Here is an 18,491-nt window from a genome sequence, read left to right as displayed (position 1 = left end):
TTCTGAGGTTGTGGCCTTTTTGAGTGTTTAAACACCCTTTCTTTTATGAAATAACAATGATGCTAGATGATGAGAGTTTTAAAATATAATTTTGCTGCAAAAGAAAATGTTGCAAACCTCGTAATCTTCTCTATAATTTTTTAAAATTTTATTTTACATTTAAAATTTTATTTTACATTTTATTATATGAAAGAACCCAATATCTAGAAACTATTGTCTGACACTAATGTTGAAATTTTAAATTAGATTATATACAAGCTAGGTTCAGTAATGACCTAGGACAACGATGTCTAATAGAAATAGATGTAAGCCATGTATGTAATTTAAATTTTTCTAATAGTCCCATTTTAAAAAGTAAATTTTTTTTAAAGAATTTTTTTTATGTGGACCATTTTTTAAAGTCTTTATTGAATTGGTTACAATATTGCTTCTGTTTTTATGGTTTTTTTGGTTTTTTGACCGCGAGGCATGTGGGATACTAGCTCCCCAACCAGGGATTGAACTCGCACCCCCTGCATTGGAAGGCGAAGTCTTAACCACTGGATCTCCAGGGAAGTCCCTAAAAATTAAAATTTTTTAAGTGAAATCAGTTTTAATAATATGTATTATTTAACCCAATACACCCAAAACTATCATTTTGACATATAATAAGGTAAAAAAATTACTGATGAGGTATCTTGTGTTTTTTATCAGTCTGAAATCTTGTGTGTATTTCACACTTACAGCATATCTCTATTCTGATACATCTCAAATGCTCAAGAGCCACAGGTAGCTCGTGGCTACCGTATTGGACAGCACAGGTCTGGGAGAAAAGCATCTGAGTCATAGTCTGGCAGTCCTGTCAGCTAGGATTCAGTCTCTCCCCTCCCACGTAAGGAAGCCTTGTTCATCTCTGGGACTTCAGTGAACAAGGGGAACATCCCAGCTTTTTAAACATAGCTGAGTATTTTCAATGCAACAGAGAATGCATCAGACCTGTCCACAGGCACCAGATGACTGTCCCAGAAGTCTCCCAGGACAGCCTTAGCCCCAGGCTCCCCATTCTCCCCACATGGTACCATTCTCAGTTTTGGTGACTTGTTTGGACTCCTCTGTGTGACTGACCTTGGCACGTCACTCAGCTTACAGCTCTGCAGCTTCCATGAGCTGGTGCCACCTGTCACTTGGCAAGGGACGTTTTCTCCTCTGGCTTTGCCCCCATGGAAGCCTCACCTGCTTCCTCCCCCATTCACTCATCCACTCATTATTCAGATATTTATTGTACATCTACTATGTTTAGTCGCCGTGCCAGGGACTGAGGTTTTAACTACGAAAAAGTCCTGGCCTTCATTGCAGCTAAGAGTCAGCAGAAGAGACGGAGAGTTCCCAGTGCTTGGTAATAAACCACAGTGATGGGGTGAGTGCGGGGTCCTAGGGGAGCACAATAGAAAAGACTTGGAGATCAAGAAATGCTTCCGAGGGGAAGTACCTTCCAAGCCAGGATTAGAAGAGGAAAAAATAGCCAGGCCTTGGAAGAGAGGAGAGTGCCTTTCAGACACGTGGGAGGGAGGGCAGCGCCTGCTGAGGTCCAGAGGGAGAAAGAGCCGGTGAGGCAGAACGTGGCTGGAAGTGGGAGGATGCGAAGGGAGGAGTCACAGGTGATGCCGGGTCACCGAGGATGGTAAGCAGTGATTAGGGGTTTCAACTTTACTTTGTGAGCAGTTGGGCAGTGTTGAAACATGTTAAAACTTTGCAGTTTGGAATGATCATTCTAGCTGCAGTATGCAGGAGAGATTGGAAGGGGATAAAGCTAGCTAGGAAGTGGCTGCAGTAATCCAGCAAAGACATGATGGGAATAGAGAGAAACAGCCAGATTGAGAGATAAGTAAGAAGGATTGATAGGACTAGGTTTAGTGAGACTGGTGTCAGGGACGGAGAGGCAGGATTCGAGAATATCTCTTGGGTTTGGGCACTTGGTAGATGGTGAGCTGGGGAACACGGAAGGGTCGGCAGGTTTGGGCGAGGTATGAGAGGCAGAGGGTGGCTGAAGAGGTCATCTCGTGGGGACATCCAAGAGAAGATGCTCATCAGATTAAGGTTAGGGTTGGGATCGTTAGCAAACAGTTGGGAAATTGAAGGCTTGGAAACAAGTAAAATAATCTAGAGGGAAGGAAGATTGAGAAGAGAATGGCTTAGGAGAGAATTTTGGAGGGGAACACCAGAATTTCAGAGGAGGGAAAGAAAAGGAAAACCAAGAAACAGCCTAAGAAGAGGAGAACCATGCTAGGGTGATTCTACCAAAGCCAAGGGCAAAGATCCAAACATTTAATGAAATGTTTGACCCTCAATATTAACTACTACAGAGATGACAAGCAAGGAAAAGACTGAAAATTTTCCATTAGATTTAGCAACATAGAGAAGTAATAGGGACCTTGGCGGGAATATTTTGAGGGGGTAAAAGGGCACTGGAAAGCAGAGGTGGCCAGTACCCTATGTGGACTGGGGCCTGGGGCTTCTCTAAACCATCTGACAGGGCCCTCCAAGCCTGAGTGCTTTAAGGAAGTAGCAAGTTCAACAGCCAAGAACTAGGAGATCTTAGCTTGGCCACTGCCAAGCAGGGTGAACGTGGCAGGTCAATTTGCTCACTGTTCTCGGCCTCAGTTTGCACATCTTTAAAAAAGGAGGGAGCTGGAAGCAATGCTTTTAAAACCTGTGTGTTACAAAATTCTGTTTTTGGTAGGATGTTAAGTGGTAGGCTTGATACAATATATATATCCTGGGAATATGTGAGTTCCCATGATATGTGAAGGATTTTAGGGCAGGGTTTGGGGTCAAAGCTTGGTAAACAGGATGCTAGCGCAAGTCTCAGAACCTTTAACATGTTAGTGTGCATGGGTGGATCACCAAAAAGTTAATCTAGTAGTTTTCCAGTATTTCTCATGTGCCAAACTTATCTGACTCTTGTAGACTTTATTCAGAGCATGCATAGGCTTCTCCTGGAGATGCGGTCCAGCAGCTCACCATGTAGGGACTGACTAACCAGAGGAGCTCTGTGGTCCATTCCAGTCCAGTATTGCAGCAGCCCAGGAGTTTGTATGGAGCCGGAGAGGGAAAGGTCTTCCAGCTACTCTGGGCTACGAAATAGCGGCAGAGACTGAGCCTTTGGGGGCCTCCAGACAACATGGCCCCTTACATCCTAGTGTCCCCCTCTCCAGTTAGCTTCGCAGCGTGTCAGCAAAGAACCCTTGGGGCATTGGTATATTGCCAGGAAAATGAGCTTGCGGAGGCTGCAATTAATAATGATGGTGGAAGTGCCCTAGAATTGTCAAGATGTAGGTTTTCTTAGAAATGTGATGCTACTGGAAGTAGGTGGCTAAGAAATCCAGAGGGTTCTCCGAGGAGCAAGAAGTGAATTGCAGACCCTGAGCTGGCCTGACAGATAGATTCAACCAAGAACATGGTGATGGTTGGTACAGGGAATGCATTTGTTGGCCTAAATAGGCCCAGCCTGAGACCAAGGGCTCTGCCAAATGGCCTCGTGATCATGGAATGGAGGGATGTCTGTGATACCATCTAGGTCAGCCTTTCTTTACTGGACTTCTGCAAGTGAATCAAGCCTTAAAACCCTATGACATCCATTGTATGAGATGAATTAACTTCTCCTCTGTGCGTGTGGAAGGGTACTAGTTATGCACCATCCACGGGAGAAGTGAGAAGAGAGTCTCTCAACAATTTTCTATGTGTTTGATTCATATTAAGAAGCCCTAAGGGAGCTGAATCTGTAAAGACTGGAACAAACCCCAAAGGTACCCCTGAAGAATTTCCCTCTGTATGTTGTGGCCATAGGAATCCTATACCTAGCAACATCTTGATGCCAACAGAGCATGAATGAAGGGTCCAGTGGGAGCTCTGGAGCTCTGTGCTGGGAGAATCGTGATGCCTTTGCATAACTCTTCCACCAAGTACCCGAGAGAATTTACCTTTGACCCCAGGGCAGTGAGAAATCCTGGTGGACTTGGGTTTTCAGGAGCTAAGGGTACCTGTATTCATTGTCTGTTGCTGCATAACAAATTACCATGAAACTTAGTGGCTTAAAATAATGTTTATCATCTCACAGTTTCTGTGGGTCAGGAATTCAGGCATGGCCAAGGTGGGTCCTTTCCTTCAGGGTCTCTCACAGGCAGTGTTCAAGGTGTCAGCTGGGGTTGCAGGCATCTCAGGGCACGTCTTGGGGGGGACTCTCTTCCAAGTTCACTGACATGGTTGTTGGCAGGATTCAGTCCCTCACAGGCTATGGACCAGAGGCCACTCTCAGTGCTTTCCCATGTGGGGCTCCCCATCATGGCAGCTTGCTTCAGCAAAACATACAAGTGAAAAAGATGGAAGTCACTGTCTTTTGTGACCTAATCACAAAAGTGACATCCCATCACTTTAGCTGTAGTCTGTTCCTTAGAAGCAAGACACCAGGTTTAGTCCACACTCAAGGCTAAGAGATTACACAAGGAGGTGGGTGCTGGGGGCCTTCATCTGCCCACCAAGAGCTCAACCAAGTTCCTAAGCAGTTCAGTTCCCTGCCCTGGCCCACTTATCCCGTTCCCAGGATACTAGAATTTAATAACGAGCTCAGCAGGGACTTCCCTGGCGGTCCAGTGGTTAAGACTTCACCTTCCAGCGCAGGGGGTGCGGGTTCGATCCCTGGTCAGGGAGCTAAGATCCCACATGCCTCATGGCCAAAAAACCAAAACATAAAACAGAAGCAGTAGTGTAACAAATTCAATAAAGACTTTAAAAAAATGGTCCACATCAAAAAAAAATCTTTAAAAAAAAATAACATGCTCAGCAATTCAAAATGTAGCAGTGTCATGGAATAGCAGATCTCACTGTTATCTTAAGTGTCTTTTACGAGACACAGGATTTCCATAACACTAAGTGAGGGTGACTTGAGGCAAGAAGTCGGAGCGGTATATGTTTATGTGGATGAACAAATAATCTGCATGTGAAATCCCAGTGAAGTTGACACGAAATAAAAATTTCATGCCTTACAGTGTATAGTGTTGCCCATGAAATGAGATTAAAAGGAATTTCTGGTTTTACAGCTGTCATACTTTTTATACTGCTCGTGTTTTTCTCTTCTAAAGAGTCAAGTTTGAACCTAGAGGTCAATTACAGATTTGGCATTTTATAGTTTTCGGTCATCTTCCTTTTCCTCATAGCTGACAGCAGGCTTCCTTGCATAGAACTGAGCTGGGAAATGTAGTAGGTGTTCTTGGTCCCTGTCCTGAGGGAGCTGACATTCTGGAAAGGTCACTGGGCCAAGAGCTTTTCCCCTCTCGTCCTTTCTTCCTCACACACGTCAGCTTTGGGGGGGTGTTGGTGGCAGGAAAATGGGGAGGAGACATGGTCTCCCTGGGACCTCTTCTGGGCTATAGTGGAGGACACAGGGGCCCAGAGATGGAAGCGGGGAGCAAGGAAAGGCTGTGCCCCACCCACCTGCAGGGAATCCAGGTCGCCACTCCCCTGGGGACAGTGCTCTCCCGGGAAACTAGCCCTACCCCCGCTTTACGGCTTATGCCTATTTCCCTTGGCCTTTGCAGCTGTAGAGTTCAGGCAAATGGCACATGTGGAGAAGATAACCTGTTCATTTTCTATGTCTGGTCTGGCCTCTGGAGCGGGCTCTGGACCTGCGGGAATCGGAGGGACAAACTGCAGCTTTCTGCTTAAAAACAGGTTCACGCGCCTCCCAGGGCCTCGTTGAAATCACCCTGTGCCCACCCTTTCAGGCTCCACCTGGGCGTAAGTGGGAGCCCCTGTTAGGATGTTCCTGTGGCGGCTCAGCCAGCAGTGTCCCAGTCCTGCTGTCACTACCCAGGAGCGGCAGGCAGCCTGTCCCTCCCTGCTGGGTTCTAGAGCTTGGTAGAAGCTGCTTCTTTGGGGGTGGTGATCGAGTGTGAGCCCAGGGGTCCACACGGTGTGCAGGGCCCAGAGTACACCTAGGGGACAGACGGCAGCTATGGATACCCTGATGCCTGGAACGGTGCTGGCACGGAGAGGTGGTGGCTTGGTGACAAGGATGTGCGGCAGGCCTGGGCTCACTAGCTGCAGTGAGTTACTTAACCTCCCTGCGCCTCAGTCTCCTCCTGAGTGAATCCATTAAGCAGTGCCCCCCTCCCACAGGGCTATTTGTGAACCTTAAATATGTGAGGTGCTCAGGGCAGCGCCTGGCAGCAGGGGTCACTAAGTAGTCAGTAGTCGTTTAAAAACCTTCCCTGATTGTAAAGCAATTATACTCCAATAAAGATGTTAAAAAAAAAAAAAAAACCTTCCCTGAGGTGGATAATTTCATCAAGGAAGTCACTGCCCAGCTCCCGAGTGGCAAAGGGTTGGCCCAGTGTGTCCCACCCCAGGCCTGTTTGATTTCCACTGTGTCATGCTGCATATTTGCATGACCTTTCCCCTTTCTCTAACTGCCCTCAGCCTCCCCGCTGGGGTGCCAGAGCCCCCGCTCCAAGAGTTTGCCTCCTAGACACAGAGCCATTGTCAGTTCTGGACATTTTAGTGATAATAATTATTATGCTCTACTTTCTGCTTCAAAGTTACCGGGTCTGCCTCTCCATCACTCCCTCCTGTTTTTACCCTGGAGAATAAAATCCCAAATGTTTCTAATTTATGACCACATCTTTCCTCCCTGCTGCCCAGTGCTAAAATGGAGATGACGATCATCATCATAACACTCTGTTTACGGGCTGCTGCCAGTTTAATGAGCTTGTGCAGTAGAATAAAAGGCAAGTGCACAGCATTACAGTTCTGTGATAACTGACAGCCGTCCTCACTTGGGGTGTTTCTAACATCCCCGCTTGGCACCTGTTCAGGTGCAGGGATGAGGCGGGGTAGGCAGCAGAGCAGTGATTGGCTGGTGGAGAGATGGAAGAGGAAGCTCTGACCCCGTGCCAGGGGTTAGCATCCCAGAACACCTCTCTGGAAGCATCCTCGGCCAATAAATGACACGGAACACTCAAGAAATGGATGGTTAGGAAGCACTGTGAGACCCACCTGAACTTGGAGAAATTAAGTCAGTTGAATCTTTCTTTAAAAAATGAAAAGTCGAAAAAGAAACTACAGGTGGAGAATCAGCTCAGAGGAGCGCGCATTATTCAGGAGCTGCTGTGGCAATCAGGACAGCAGCCCGGGGCTGGCATCTGTCTCTGCACACAGCGGTGGTCACGCCCTTCCTCCTGGTTCCACCCTCACACCCATCTTTCCTGCTCGCTAGGCTCTTCTCTCCAGTAAAACCCCTGAATCTTTAATAAATTATAAACATGTTTCTCGTCCATCTGCCGGCGCCAGATCTCAGTGTTGGCAGCTTTTTCCGTTCCCCTGGTGCCCCTAATAGATCTTGCTGTTTGATGAATCTTTCAGATCCTCTCACACGAAGCCCACGCACGTTCTGACTCCTCCCAGTGGCCTGTTTTAAGGATTTTTCCTGGCCCCTCGGCCTTGTTGCTGCCAGTGCCCAGGGCTCGTCTCCAAGCGGGACTGCAGCCCACCCTGGGCCTTGAAGGGCAGGTGACTCATGCGCAGGGCTCGGGCAGCTGCGCCCCGTCCAGACCCAGCCCCTCAGGCTCCTGTGCCTTAACCAGGTTGAGTTCACAGTGGACGCTAGGGACAACGACCACATTAGAAGTCACGGAACCTGGACGCAGCTCATCTCGGCCACTCACCCGGGGTGTGAGCTTGAGTGAGATCCTGAGCCTCAGTTGTCCTCATCTGAGGAGTAGAGGTTCTCAGAGGCTGTTGTGAGGGTCCGAGGAGACGGAGGATGAGTCCAGGCACCATGAGCTGAGAGCAGGGGCAGGAGGAAGGCAGTGCTGAGTGCCGGGAGCCGGGAGCCGCGATGCCCGTGCCTCAGAGCTGTGATGCACCGCCTCCTGCCGGCCTGCCCTCCCTTGGGCCTGTGCATACAGGAGGCGCTTATGGGATTTCTGCCCAGCCTCAAGGAAGAGCCCCTGCCCTTTATCCTGCAGGAGCAGGAGGCTGGCGGGGCTGAGGCCCAGGAGCAAAGCAGCCCAGGTGCCAATGGACGCCTGTTGGGCCAAGTTCTGCCCGCTGTAGGAGGTTGGACTAGGTCATCTCCAAGCCCCTTCCTTCCTTCCTTGGCTGAGCTCTGAGTTCGTAGTTCTAGTCCAAAAGCGTTGAACGTTGCCTGGAGGCAATATTATTATTACAATAATAGTTCTCACCACCATTGACTCAGCAGCTATGAAACACCACGTGTTTTGCCTGTATTCTCTGCAATCTCCACAAACAAGCCTGAAAGGGAGGTATTTGTCCTCATTTTACAGGTGACAACACTGAGGCTCAGAGAAGGTAAAGGACGTGCCCAAGGGCACACAGCCAGTTTTCAGCAGATCCAGGATTCCCATCGACGTCACAGCCCAGGTTCCTTTCTCTAACACTGATGCTCTCTTTGCTCTCTTTACCGCCTCTTGCCTCCCGGTGCCCCTCACCCGCTGTCAGACCGGGCAGAACCACTCACTAAGGATGCCCTTCCAGCCTGTGCAAGATCTGGCTCCGCCCAGCGGGAGGAGGAGTCTGCAGATTTAAGCGTGATGTTAAAAATAATGATGGTCACTATTTGTCAAGCATCTATTATTACCTAACATGTTAATAATTTAGGGGGAAAAATCTACAAGTTAAAAGTTGTTGTCTCCACTTTCCAGATGAAGATACTGAGTCTTAGAAAAGTAAACTTGGATGTCCAGCCACACAGTTGAGCCTCAGCTGCAGAATGGCCTTCACGGCCTTTCGTTCAAATCAACCACGCTTATTGCATGTCAGCTACGATCAAAGCTTCTGATTACTGATGCTCTGGGAACCTTTAGCAGGAGAGCCTTGGGCCCAAGCTCTGTTTTACAGATGAGCAGACAGCAGCCTGCGGAGGTGGGTGGTTTACCCACCGTCTCGCAGCTGGTCAGTGGTATCCAGACCCCTGGGCCAGTATTCTGCCAACTGCCTCACTGGGCATCCGGCCTGCGGGTCCAGAACCATGCTGTGACGGGGATGCTGTACCCTGTTTGTGTCCGTCCATCCCTATCTCACCCTGTGAGATCCAGCTCCTCCTCCTCCATGAAGCCTTCTTCACCTCCCCCCCGCCCCTGCCCCCGGGCGGAGGTCCGCTTCCCTCTGTTCTCCCAGCGCCACATGCATGCCGCTGCGTCACTGTGCGGCCATACACCTGCCTCCCAGCTGGATGCCTCCAAGGCAGGAAAAGGAGCCCCGTCCCCAAAAGCTCTCTAAGCGGGTAACTCCCAGTACCTCCTGCACCAACTTGCCCCCGAATAACTTAGCTCATAAAAGCTGGGATTTGGGATCCCATCGCCACCCAGGGTGTGGAATGGGACGCCGTCTCCAGCGCAGTGCCCAGGCCTGACCCTCAGCGCAGCCCTGGCAGCACGGCCTTCTCAGTCATCCTGCTCATCTGTCTTCTCTCCCCGTCTCTGATGGAGACAGGGAGGTTCTGCTAAGCTCTCTGCTTTATCACCTTCCGATAAAGAGACATGATTATCATTCCACTCCCTGACATCCCCCTCATTCCTTTCGGTGCTGACCGTGCTCACTGCTGCCTACCCCTCTGCTTGGGTCCCTCCCAGCCCCTCCTTGCCCCCCATGGACCCTGCAGCACACCAATCGAGGGAGCCCCCCCCAAGTCCACCTCTGCCAGCCCCCCGCCCTCCTCCCTCCCCACTGCTCCCAGCTTAGACTCAGGTCTGAATCCAAAGGTAGGCAAGTCCAAGGCCTCTTCTCACTAGGGGCCATTTCAAGGCATTTTCCTCCTCTTTTATAATGGTTATTTAATGCACAACAAATCACCCCCAAACTTTACTGGCTTAAAACAACAGGAATCATTGATTGTCCTTATGGTCTCTGTGAGGTAGGAATTCAGAGCATCTTGGCTGGGCGGTTCAGGCTTGGAGCTGCTAGAGCTGCCGTCATCTGAAGGCTTGACTAGAGCTGGTGGACTCACTTCCGGGGGGGGCTCATTCCTGTGTCTGGCAAGTTGGTGCCGGCTGTGGGCAGGAGACCTCAGTTCCAACACACGTCAGCATCACTCCACAGGGCTGCTTGAGTGTCCTCACGGCATGGCAGCTGGCTTCCCTCCAAGTGGCCAAGGCAGAGTCTTCAGTGCTTTTATGATTTAGCCTTAGAAGTCACACACTGTCCCTTCCATCATATTCTATTAGTCCTATAAGCTAACCCTGATTCAGTGAGGGACAGAACTATACTAGGACCAGTAGTTGAGAATCACTGGAAGCCATCTGGGAGGCTGGCTACCTCCCCTTTTAAAAGCATAAAAGTCTAAGTCATCAGCTGACCTAGGAATGCATTTTCTGAATTTCTTTCTCTCTTTCTCCGTGAATGGGCATCTGATATACTTATCTCTTGTTCTAGGGACATGGAGATAGACAAGGGTCCTTCCCTAGAGGAACTCATAGTCAAGTGAGGGAGATATAGTCCATCTTGAGAAGTGCCAGGAGAGAGAGATGTACAAAATTATGGGAGCACAAAGGACAGGTCATTACCTATCTGGGGGAGTATGGAACACCTTTGCAGACAAGAGGTATTTGCTCTGGGTCTTGAAGGATGGGTAGGAGTTCATCAGGTGGAGAAAAGAGAAAGGACACTGCTCCATGCAGAGGTAATAGTGAGAGCAGTGACAGAAAGTTATGGCAGCATATGAAGTTGCAATTGTGGAAGGTCTTGAAAGCTGTGATAGGGAGTTTGGACTTTCTATATCAGGAGCCACTGAAGGCTTCAAGCCAGAGGAAGACCTGGGCAGAGCTTTGTGGTAGACTGGACATGACTGGCAGGGGCAGAGGGTGGAGGCAAGATGACTGGTCAGGAGACTGCTGCAGGAATCCCCCAGAGGAGTAAAGACTCTCTGAGCCGGGCCCATGGGGACTAGAAAGGAGAGGTGGGTTCAGGGGGTGAGGATTTATTAGTAGGTGGTGCTGACGTGATGTGGTGAGAAGTTGTCTCTGTGGGGGGAGCACAGGAAGGCCTGAAGGTCATGACCAGCCTTTCCACTGTCTCTTCCCCGGGGCCTTCCTTTCCCAATTCTTGGCTCCTCGTGGCTGACCCATCCCAGTCTGTGCTCAGGTCCTGAGCACAACAGCCCTGCCTTGTCTGTGTAAGTCCTCTTATTCAGGGTTTGCTCTTGTAGGAAAAAGTGTTCAGAATTATTAGGGAGGCCAAAGGGACGTCATGCCCATTGGCCTAGGATTGAGATTCTTAAGTGTTTCAGGCCACAGACTTCTTTGAGAATCTACTGAAAGCTATGAACCATCTTCCCAGGGAAGAGAATAAAAACACATTTGCGTATACAAGTTTGCAAACAACGTCAGAGGGCTCACAGTTTCCTTGAAGTCCATCCTTGGGTCTCTGGACCCCAAGTTAAAAGCCCCAAGAAAGCCCCAAGCCTAGGAAGAAATTAGAAAATGAGGAGAGGAAATGTTTGACTCACCAAACATCTGTTATTTATTTCCTCATTTAATATCCCTGGAACAGCGAGAAACAGGAGGCAGCATTTACCCAGGATCGCCCCTGGTGGCCCCAGCCTCACTTGGTGGGTTTATTTCCATTATTATAGTAATTTTCGGGCTGCGGGCTACAATTTTCACTTGCAGTGAGGTATTAAATTGATATTACCCCAGATGTAATTGTCATACAAAATGATCCTGGACATGGGGAAATGAATGCTTTTTCAAGATGGCGTTTTACTGCGAATGCTGGGATTTAGGGCTCTGCCTCTTTAAATATGCCAGATTTCGGTGTGTGTGCCAGGAAGTCAGGGGTCAGCATGGTGTGGCGGGCTGGAGCTGCTGGCCCAGAACACAGTGAGGCCTTGGCAGGCTGGGATGGACACAGACTGGGCAGCAGAGCCCAAGGCTCGGGGATGGGCTTATGTGGCTACCAGGAACTATGTGCTGTAACCCAGGCACGCGGGAAATCCCGCATTTATGTTCTGTACATCAACTTAATTCGACTCCAAGCCCAAGTTCCCCCGAGGTGGTGGGAGATTCAGCTCTAATCATTCTCGGAGCTTCCTGGGCTCCCCCGTAGGGCCAGGTGAGGCCCTCAGGTCTTACACAGTGCTGTGCAGCTGGAGGGGGCCCCACCAGACACCAGGCATCTGTCCACACCAGTGATGCCCTTGGTTCCAGCCCTTGAGATCTGCTTTGTCTCTAAAGGTCTTCTTGTCCCGCTGCCTTGCCTTCCCCAGATGCACCCTGCTGGGGTACTGCACGGACCTCCCTCCCACCAGCATCATCATCACCTTCCACAACGAGGCCCGCTCCACCCTGCTCAGAACCGTCCGCAGGTAAGAGCCTTCCCGTCTGTCAGCCTTCCAGGCTGGCACTTGGCGAGGGCGTGTCTGCCCGCGCAGGGAGGGGGACCAGTTCAAGTGTTTCTAAGTACCTGCCAGGCACTGTTCGGCACACTCCACATGCATCCGCTAGTAGTCACTCCTCACGCTCCTATGAGGGCGGCTATTATCCCACTATATAGGAGGAAAGATAGAGGCCTGAGGCATCAGGTTACTTATAGAAGGTCACTGGAAGTCATAGAGGACTTGGTCCCAGAGCACTTGCCCTTAATCACTGTGCAGACTGCCTCTAGAACATGAGTTCTCATTTTCACAGCTGATGAGGAAGCCGGGGCCCCGAGAGGCTGAGTACATCCTCCACCCCCAGCATCAGTCTGGGATTAGAACTCGGGTCTGCCAAGGGCATCCGAGAGAGACTCCTTGCCTTCCAGGCTGACCTCTTCTCCTCCTTGGAGGAGTCTTCTGAGGCCACGCACCTCCATCCCCCTCAACGCGCGCGCGCGCGCACACACACACACACACACACACACACACACACACCCCCATCAGGGCCTTCTCCTGGGCTGCTTCTCTGCATATCTCTACTCTAGCACTTATGCATTTTTCCCAGATGTAATCCTCAATGAACTCCTGACGGGTAAGGGCTGTATCTTATTCATGTCTTACCTAACCTCCCTGTGGCATAATAATTAGTCCTACGGCCTAGAGCTGCTTTGGTTAATTCAGGTAAAGGACTGAGACTGTGCTGGCACAGAGCAGCCATCCCTGTATCTGCACAGCTAATGAGCTCTCAAAAGAAAAGAGGCTCTGGGGTACCTAAAAGGGCACCACACTTGGAGTCTGAAGACCTGGGTCAAGTCCCCACCCTACCACTTCCTTGCCTTGTGACCTTGGACAGGTCATTAGCCACATCTGTAAAGATGGTGATAAAAAGGTCTTTCATGTTTCAAGTTCTATCACATTTCCCACAAGAAGACATTACCCTGGGACATTTGGGGGCCATTATAATGTGGACACCCCAGGTCCCCCATGCTTTCTTTCCTTACGCTATGTTTATGTTCTCGGGGGCACTTCAGCTGCTGCCCTCAGACTCATCCCTTTCAGCTCTAAGACATATTTCTCCTTCTCTTCCTGCTGCTCCTGCATCTCTTTATAATAGTAATAACGGTACTTTATGATAATAATATTAACATGTTAAATGTATGCTGAGCTTAATGGTCCACAGAACACATTTTATCTCTCACTTCAGTTGGAGCCCCATCGGACCTTGTGAAGTCCAGGTGCACGTAGTGAACGGAGGCCAAGTCCACAGAGCTGGGAAGCACAGGAGCCAGGATTCGGGTTTCTGACTTCCTGGGTGGAAGTGGGGAGAAGTAGGGGTGCAGCCCCAGCGCCTCTGTCTGCCAGCCTGACGGAGGGCTTCCCCCGAGGCCCTGGTGCCCTGCACTCTGAAGGGGACTTGGGGCCCATCAACACCATGCCCTTCAGAAGGCCCCATGAAGTGCCAGACTGTACCCCAAATTCTGCTGGGCGCTTTGCTGAGAGAGCTCAGGACCTCTTTCCTGCCTCTCAGGAACTTCAGTGTGAGCCAGGCCTCTGGCTCAGACCCAAGTGTGATGCATGAAAACAGCAGAATTAGGGCCCGAGAGCCAGGTATGACCAGACAGGCGTTAACATCATTAGCAGGCAGGGCGGAAGTGAATTTTAGGGGTGGAGGCAAGAAGATTACTTCTAGGAAATTCCGTGGCCAGGTGTCATTTGCCTTGGGAATCCGTACCTCCCTTTTACTCCCTATCCTGTTGCACAAATAAATCACTAGCCACTGAGAGAGAATTGAATGAAGAGCACTTCCTATCTCACTTTTGTTGTGATGAAAGGATCTTTTCTAAGGCGTCTTTTCATCTTTAACTTTCTGGAATTCTCATGGCTTTGCTGCCAGGCTCTGGCAAGGGAAGGATGCTCGAGGAACTGGGAAGGACCGAGTTGCCCTCTCGTCCCTCCCATGCAGCGCCTGGCCAGGCCTTGGTCCCTCTGCCCATCGCTGCCCAAGCTCCTGCATTAGCCGGAGATGGGGGGTGGGGTGGGGGAAGGCACACATGGGGGCACTCAGAGCCAGGCAGAGGCACGATGCAGTGGGTGATGGGGGGAGGGAGAGAGAGTCACAGCCTTGATGAGTTAGGGGACTTTTCTCACTTAAGGACTGAGAAAAGCCCTGAAGAATGGTTTATCTTGACTGGTGTTGCCACGAGACCCTGTGTATATGTGAGACCCAGGGCCGCCCCCTTCTTTTGGAGCATCCTCTGGCCCCCTGCCTCCCGGGGGGGCTCTGGAGCATGCTGACTGGCCAGTTTATATCTTGAATCTCCTTGCTGTGGCTCTTGGTAATAACCTAGATTTAGAGGAGCAGTCTTTCAGATTCAGGTGGTTAAGAAATTGGACCCTGGGGCCAGATTTGCCCACTCTGCCCTTACCAGCTGTGTGACGTTGGGCACCTCCTTCACCTCTCTGCCTCAGTTTCCTTTTCTGCCAAACAAGGAGTACTGGTAATAACTGCCTCACATGATTGTGGAGAGGAGTGAACGACTTCAGGTAGGTAAAGGCCTTGGAAGAGTGCCTGGCACAGAGTGAGCCTGGGGAGGTGACAGCAGGTGCCATGAGGCACCCCCAGCCCGGGTAGGCAGCAGGGTTCTGATGCTGTGGCTCTCAAGCTTGAGCAGACATCAGAATCCCCTGGAGGGCTCGTTAAAACATGGTTTCTTGGGCCCCATCCCCACATATTCCAACTCAGTAGATGTAGAGTGGGGCCCAAGACTTTGCATTTCTACCAGGTTCCCAGGTGATACCGACGCTGCTGGTTCTGGGATCACACGTTGAGAGCCGGTATCGTCATCGTTATCAATCCTCAGGTTCTGGGAGCAGCTGCCAGGCACCAGGCAGGGTGCTAAGCTCCTTCTCTGTGGCTGAGGCAGCTGTGCTGACAGTTCAGTACTTCCTGAAGCTCTCCAGCTAGTGAATGGCAGATACGCAGACACAGCACTCGAACCCAAGTCGGTCTGACTCCAGAACGACTAAACTCAACTGTCATCCGGCCTCAGGTCTTCATTCAACTGGTATTTATGGAACGTCTGATAAACGCTGCCTGCCTATAGCCCCGTGCAGTTCCCAAAGCAATTTCAAATACATTTCCTCATTTCACACACACAATAGCCTGTGAAGTAGGTCAAGTACTAACATCACCTGCCTTTGCAAGGAAAATGTAATTACAGACGGAAATGAAGGCTGGGACCTGCCCGGTGTCTTGCTCAGGATCGCATAGTAGTAGATGGTAGAGGCTGCCCGGCCTCCCACGCTGCTGTACCTGCCATCTCTCAGGGGGCTCCGGGGGGCCCCATGGTTAGGGCGCGGCGGGTAGAAGGTGTAGACGCTGCTGGCAGCCGCCCTCTGGCAGAGAGCGAGCTGTGGATAGGAGACTCAGTTCTGGGATAATTCCCAGGACGAGTGTGACCCCGATGCGCCCATGAGGCGAGCGCTCAGTCCCCTGCGAGGCTGTGAAAGGAAAGGGCGCAGAACAGTGCAGTGGGGGTGAAGCAAGGAAAACGCCGGGCCATGGAGGAAAGGGAGGGTCGGCTTGGCTGTGGAGGGACTGGTGAGTTGTCCTGCCAGAGAACTGGTGAGACCAAAGGAGGGAGATGGAAGCCACCAGGGTCCAGGGGATGAGGGTGGGGTGTGCAGAAGAGAGGACCCAGGGGGACCATCTGAGCCGAGCCAGGTCCCCTGGGCTGGACTTGACCTGTCTCCTTCTCCAGCCACCCCAGGCACCCAGAGCACCTGCCCATCTCAGGCCCTCCCAGCCCCGAGTCACTTTTTCAGTGCCCCTACCATCACTCCAATTGCTCTGTTTTAGAGGAGCAAAAACCAGCCAGGTGTCACCAGGAAATGGTGTAATTAGCACTTACCGCTGACGATTTCATTCTTTTTTTTTTTTTTTCTTTTTTAAACCCTGGACATTTTTTATTCGCTAATCATCTCTCAGTTCAACCAGCACAGAGCTGCACGCGATTTACCTTTTGATGTTCACAGAAGAGAACTCTTGAATTTCAAAGAGCCGGCAGGGATTTGGGGAGATCGCGTGCAGAAGCTACAGCCGTAATCAAACCTCATTAGAGGGTATTCTTCCAGCAACTTTTCCCTCTCTCTCAGCCTCGCTCTCCCCATCCCTCTCTGATTAGAGGGCTGGTTGTTGGGTTTGGTGTGTTTCCTTTCGGGTGATTGTGGCGAGGGTTCCCTCCCACCACCTCGTGCCCTCCCTGTCCCCACCTCCCAACAGCAGGCTCAGGGCTTGGGGTCGGGGTTCCTCTCTCCCCCTCACACTAGTTGCCATGGTGAGAACTAAGGTTTCATAAATAAAGGTAGCTCCAGGCGAAGTTCTCCTCCTGGAAAGTCTCTGCATACTCCTTAGAAAGGACAGCTCACCAGAAGCAGGGCTCAGGTGCACACACGCCTCCGCCAGCGCCCATCTGAGCCCCGTCCTCAGTACACGCAGGGCGCTGGGTGCCCCACGGTGGGTGGTGTGGCCCAGGAATGTTTCTGAGGACCCATGCAGTTTGGCATGTTCAGGAGAAGCAGGATCCAGCCATCTCAGGCCTGAAACCCAGAATGAACACAGAAACCTAACCTTGCCCTGTGGGTACAGATCCACAGCACAGGAGAGGAAATGAAGTCAATTCAAAAATCACCACTGGTGCACAAAACAGTAATAATTGCTACCCTTTTTATCACTGTTATCAGCAGACACTGTGCTAAATGTTTTAGAAACATTCTCCTTTAATTCTCCCAACAGCCTTGTGAATGATAGGTACTATTATTATCCCTGTTATACAGATGGGAATACTTTACTGCACAGAGCAGTAAAGTAACCTGCCCAAGATTACACAGCCTGTAGTAAGTAGCTCCTAGACCACAAGGTTCTCACAGAGCTCACATCTCCTTTGATCCTCATCATATACCCAGCACCCAGCACATAGTAGGTGTGCACTAAACATCCCTGGAGTGCATGGTCATGGGCCAAGGCACAGCTGGACTCTGGCAGTACAGACAGTAGCTTGATAAGGCCCCTGCTGCCGGGGAGGTGGCCATTTTGATGGACCAACGAAACCAGCCCTTGGAGTCAGGCTGGCGTGAGAGCCGCAGGAAGCTTCAGATACAAACAGCTGAGGGACCCAGAGGAGGAAGCAGTTCATTCTCACCAAGTGGCTTGGAAAGCCGCTAGAGCGGAAGTGACATTTGAATGGATCCTTGTGGCACAGGAGAGGCATTTCACGCTGTGGCAGCAGTAGGAGAATGGCTCTCGGTTGTAACAAGCAGGATGTCTCCAGATAAAGGCACTGGGCATGAGGAGGCTGGGAAGAGGGCTGGCTCCAGGTTGGGAAAAGCCTTGAAGAGCATGCTGCAGGTTTGGGGTGTAGATTGTGGGGAGCCTTTTGTCAACCTATGTACTTGCATTAGTGAGGAAAGTCACACGATCGGAGATCAGATCTATGCTTCAGAAAGCTCACTCTGGAGGTCACGGGAGGATGGCCTGACAGGTCAGGCTACTGAAAAAAAAACAGGCAAAAGAGGTTGGATCAGGTTGGAGGTATAAGAGGTGAAGGTGATTTGAGTGATATTTTTCAAGGAAAACCAGCACATCTTGGTCACTGATGTGATGCAGGATTTCGGGGAGAGGGAGGGTCGTTGAGGGTGGCTGTGGATCTCTGGGTGCTAGGGGGGTGGTGGTGATATTCACTAAGACACAGCAGAGTCGTATCCCAGTGGCTCACAGGTGAGCAGTGTGGCTGGACAAAGCTTTTCGGTTGTTCTGAGTTTTATTCTTCAAATGCAGTGGTGTCTATTTAAAGCTCAGGTTGATACACGTATTTGCCGCTGGAAGTCATAATGATCTTTCCTCTTTCATTCTCACAGCATATTAAACCGCACCCCTATGAATCTCCTCCAGGAAATCATATTAGTCGATGACTTCAGCAATGACCGTAAGTACCATCGCTCTCCTGTGCTGTGGACGCAAATGTCTGTTCCCAGCCCCTGTGTAACCAGCAGAGGTGAGGCCACTGGTTCCCTGGGGGTGGAAGAA

At 50.5% G+C, this 18,491-nt stretch overlaps 1 protein-coding gene across 1 annotated transcript in view; it reads left to right on the top strand.

Moving 5' to 3' along the window:
- Positions 1–18,491, top strand: part of GALNT14 (polypeptide N-acetylgalactosaminyltransferase 14) — a 215,447-nt gene that overhangs the window by 152,692 nt on the left and 44,264 nt on the right. The window contains exons 3-4 of the mRNA XM_061210706.1: positions 12,257–12,355; positions 18,323–18,390. Of these exons, the coding sequence (XP_061066689.1) occupies positions 12,257–12,355; positions 18,323–18,390 (167 nt within the window). The remainder of the gene's footprint in view (positions 1–12,256; positions 12,356–18,322; positions 18,391–18,491) is intronic.

The sequence above is a fragment of the Eubalaena glacialis genome, chromosome 14 (genome assembly GCF_028564815.1).
Source record: "Eubalaena glacialis isolate mEubGla1 chromosome 14, mEubGla1.1.hap2.+ XY, whole genome shotgun sequence".
Classification (NCBI taxonomy): domain Eukaryota; kingdom Metazoa; phylum Chordata; class Mammalia; order Artiodactyla; family Balaenidae; genus Eubalaena; species Eubalaena glacialis.
Note: the sequence above shows the minus strand (reverse complement) of the source record. Positions and strands in the feature narration are given on the sequence as shown.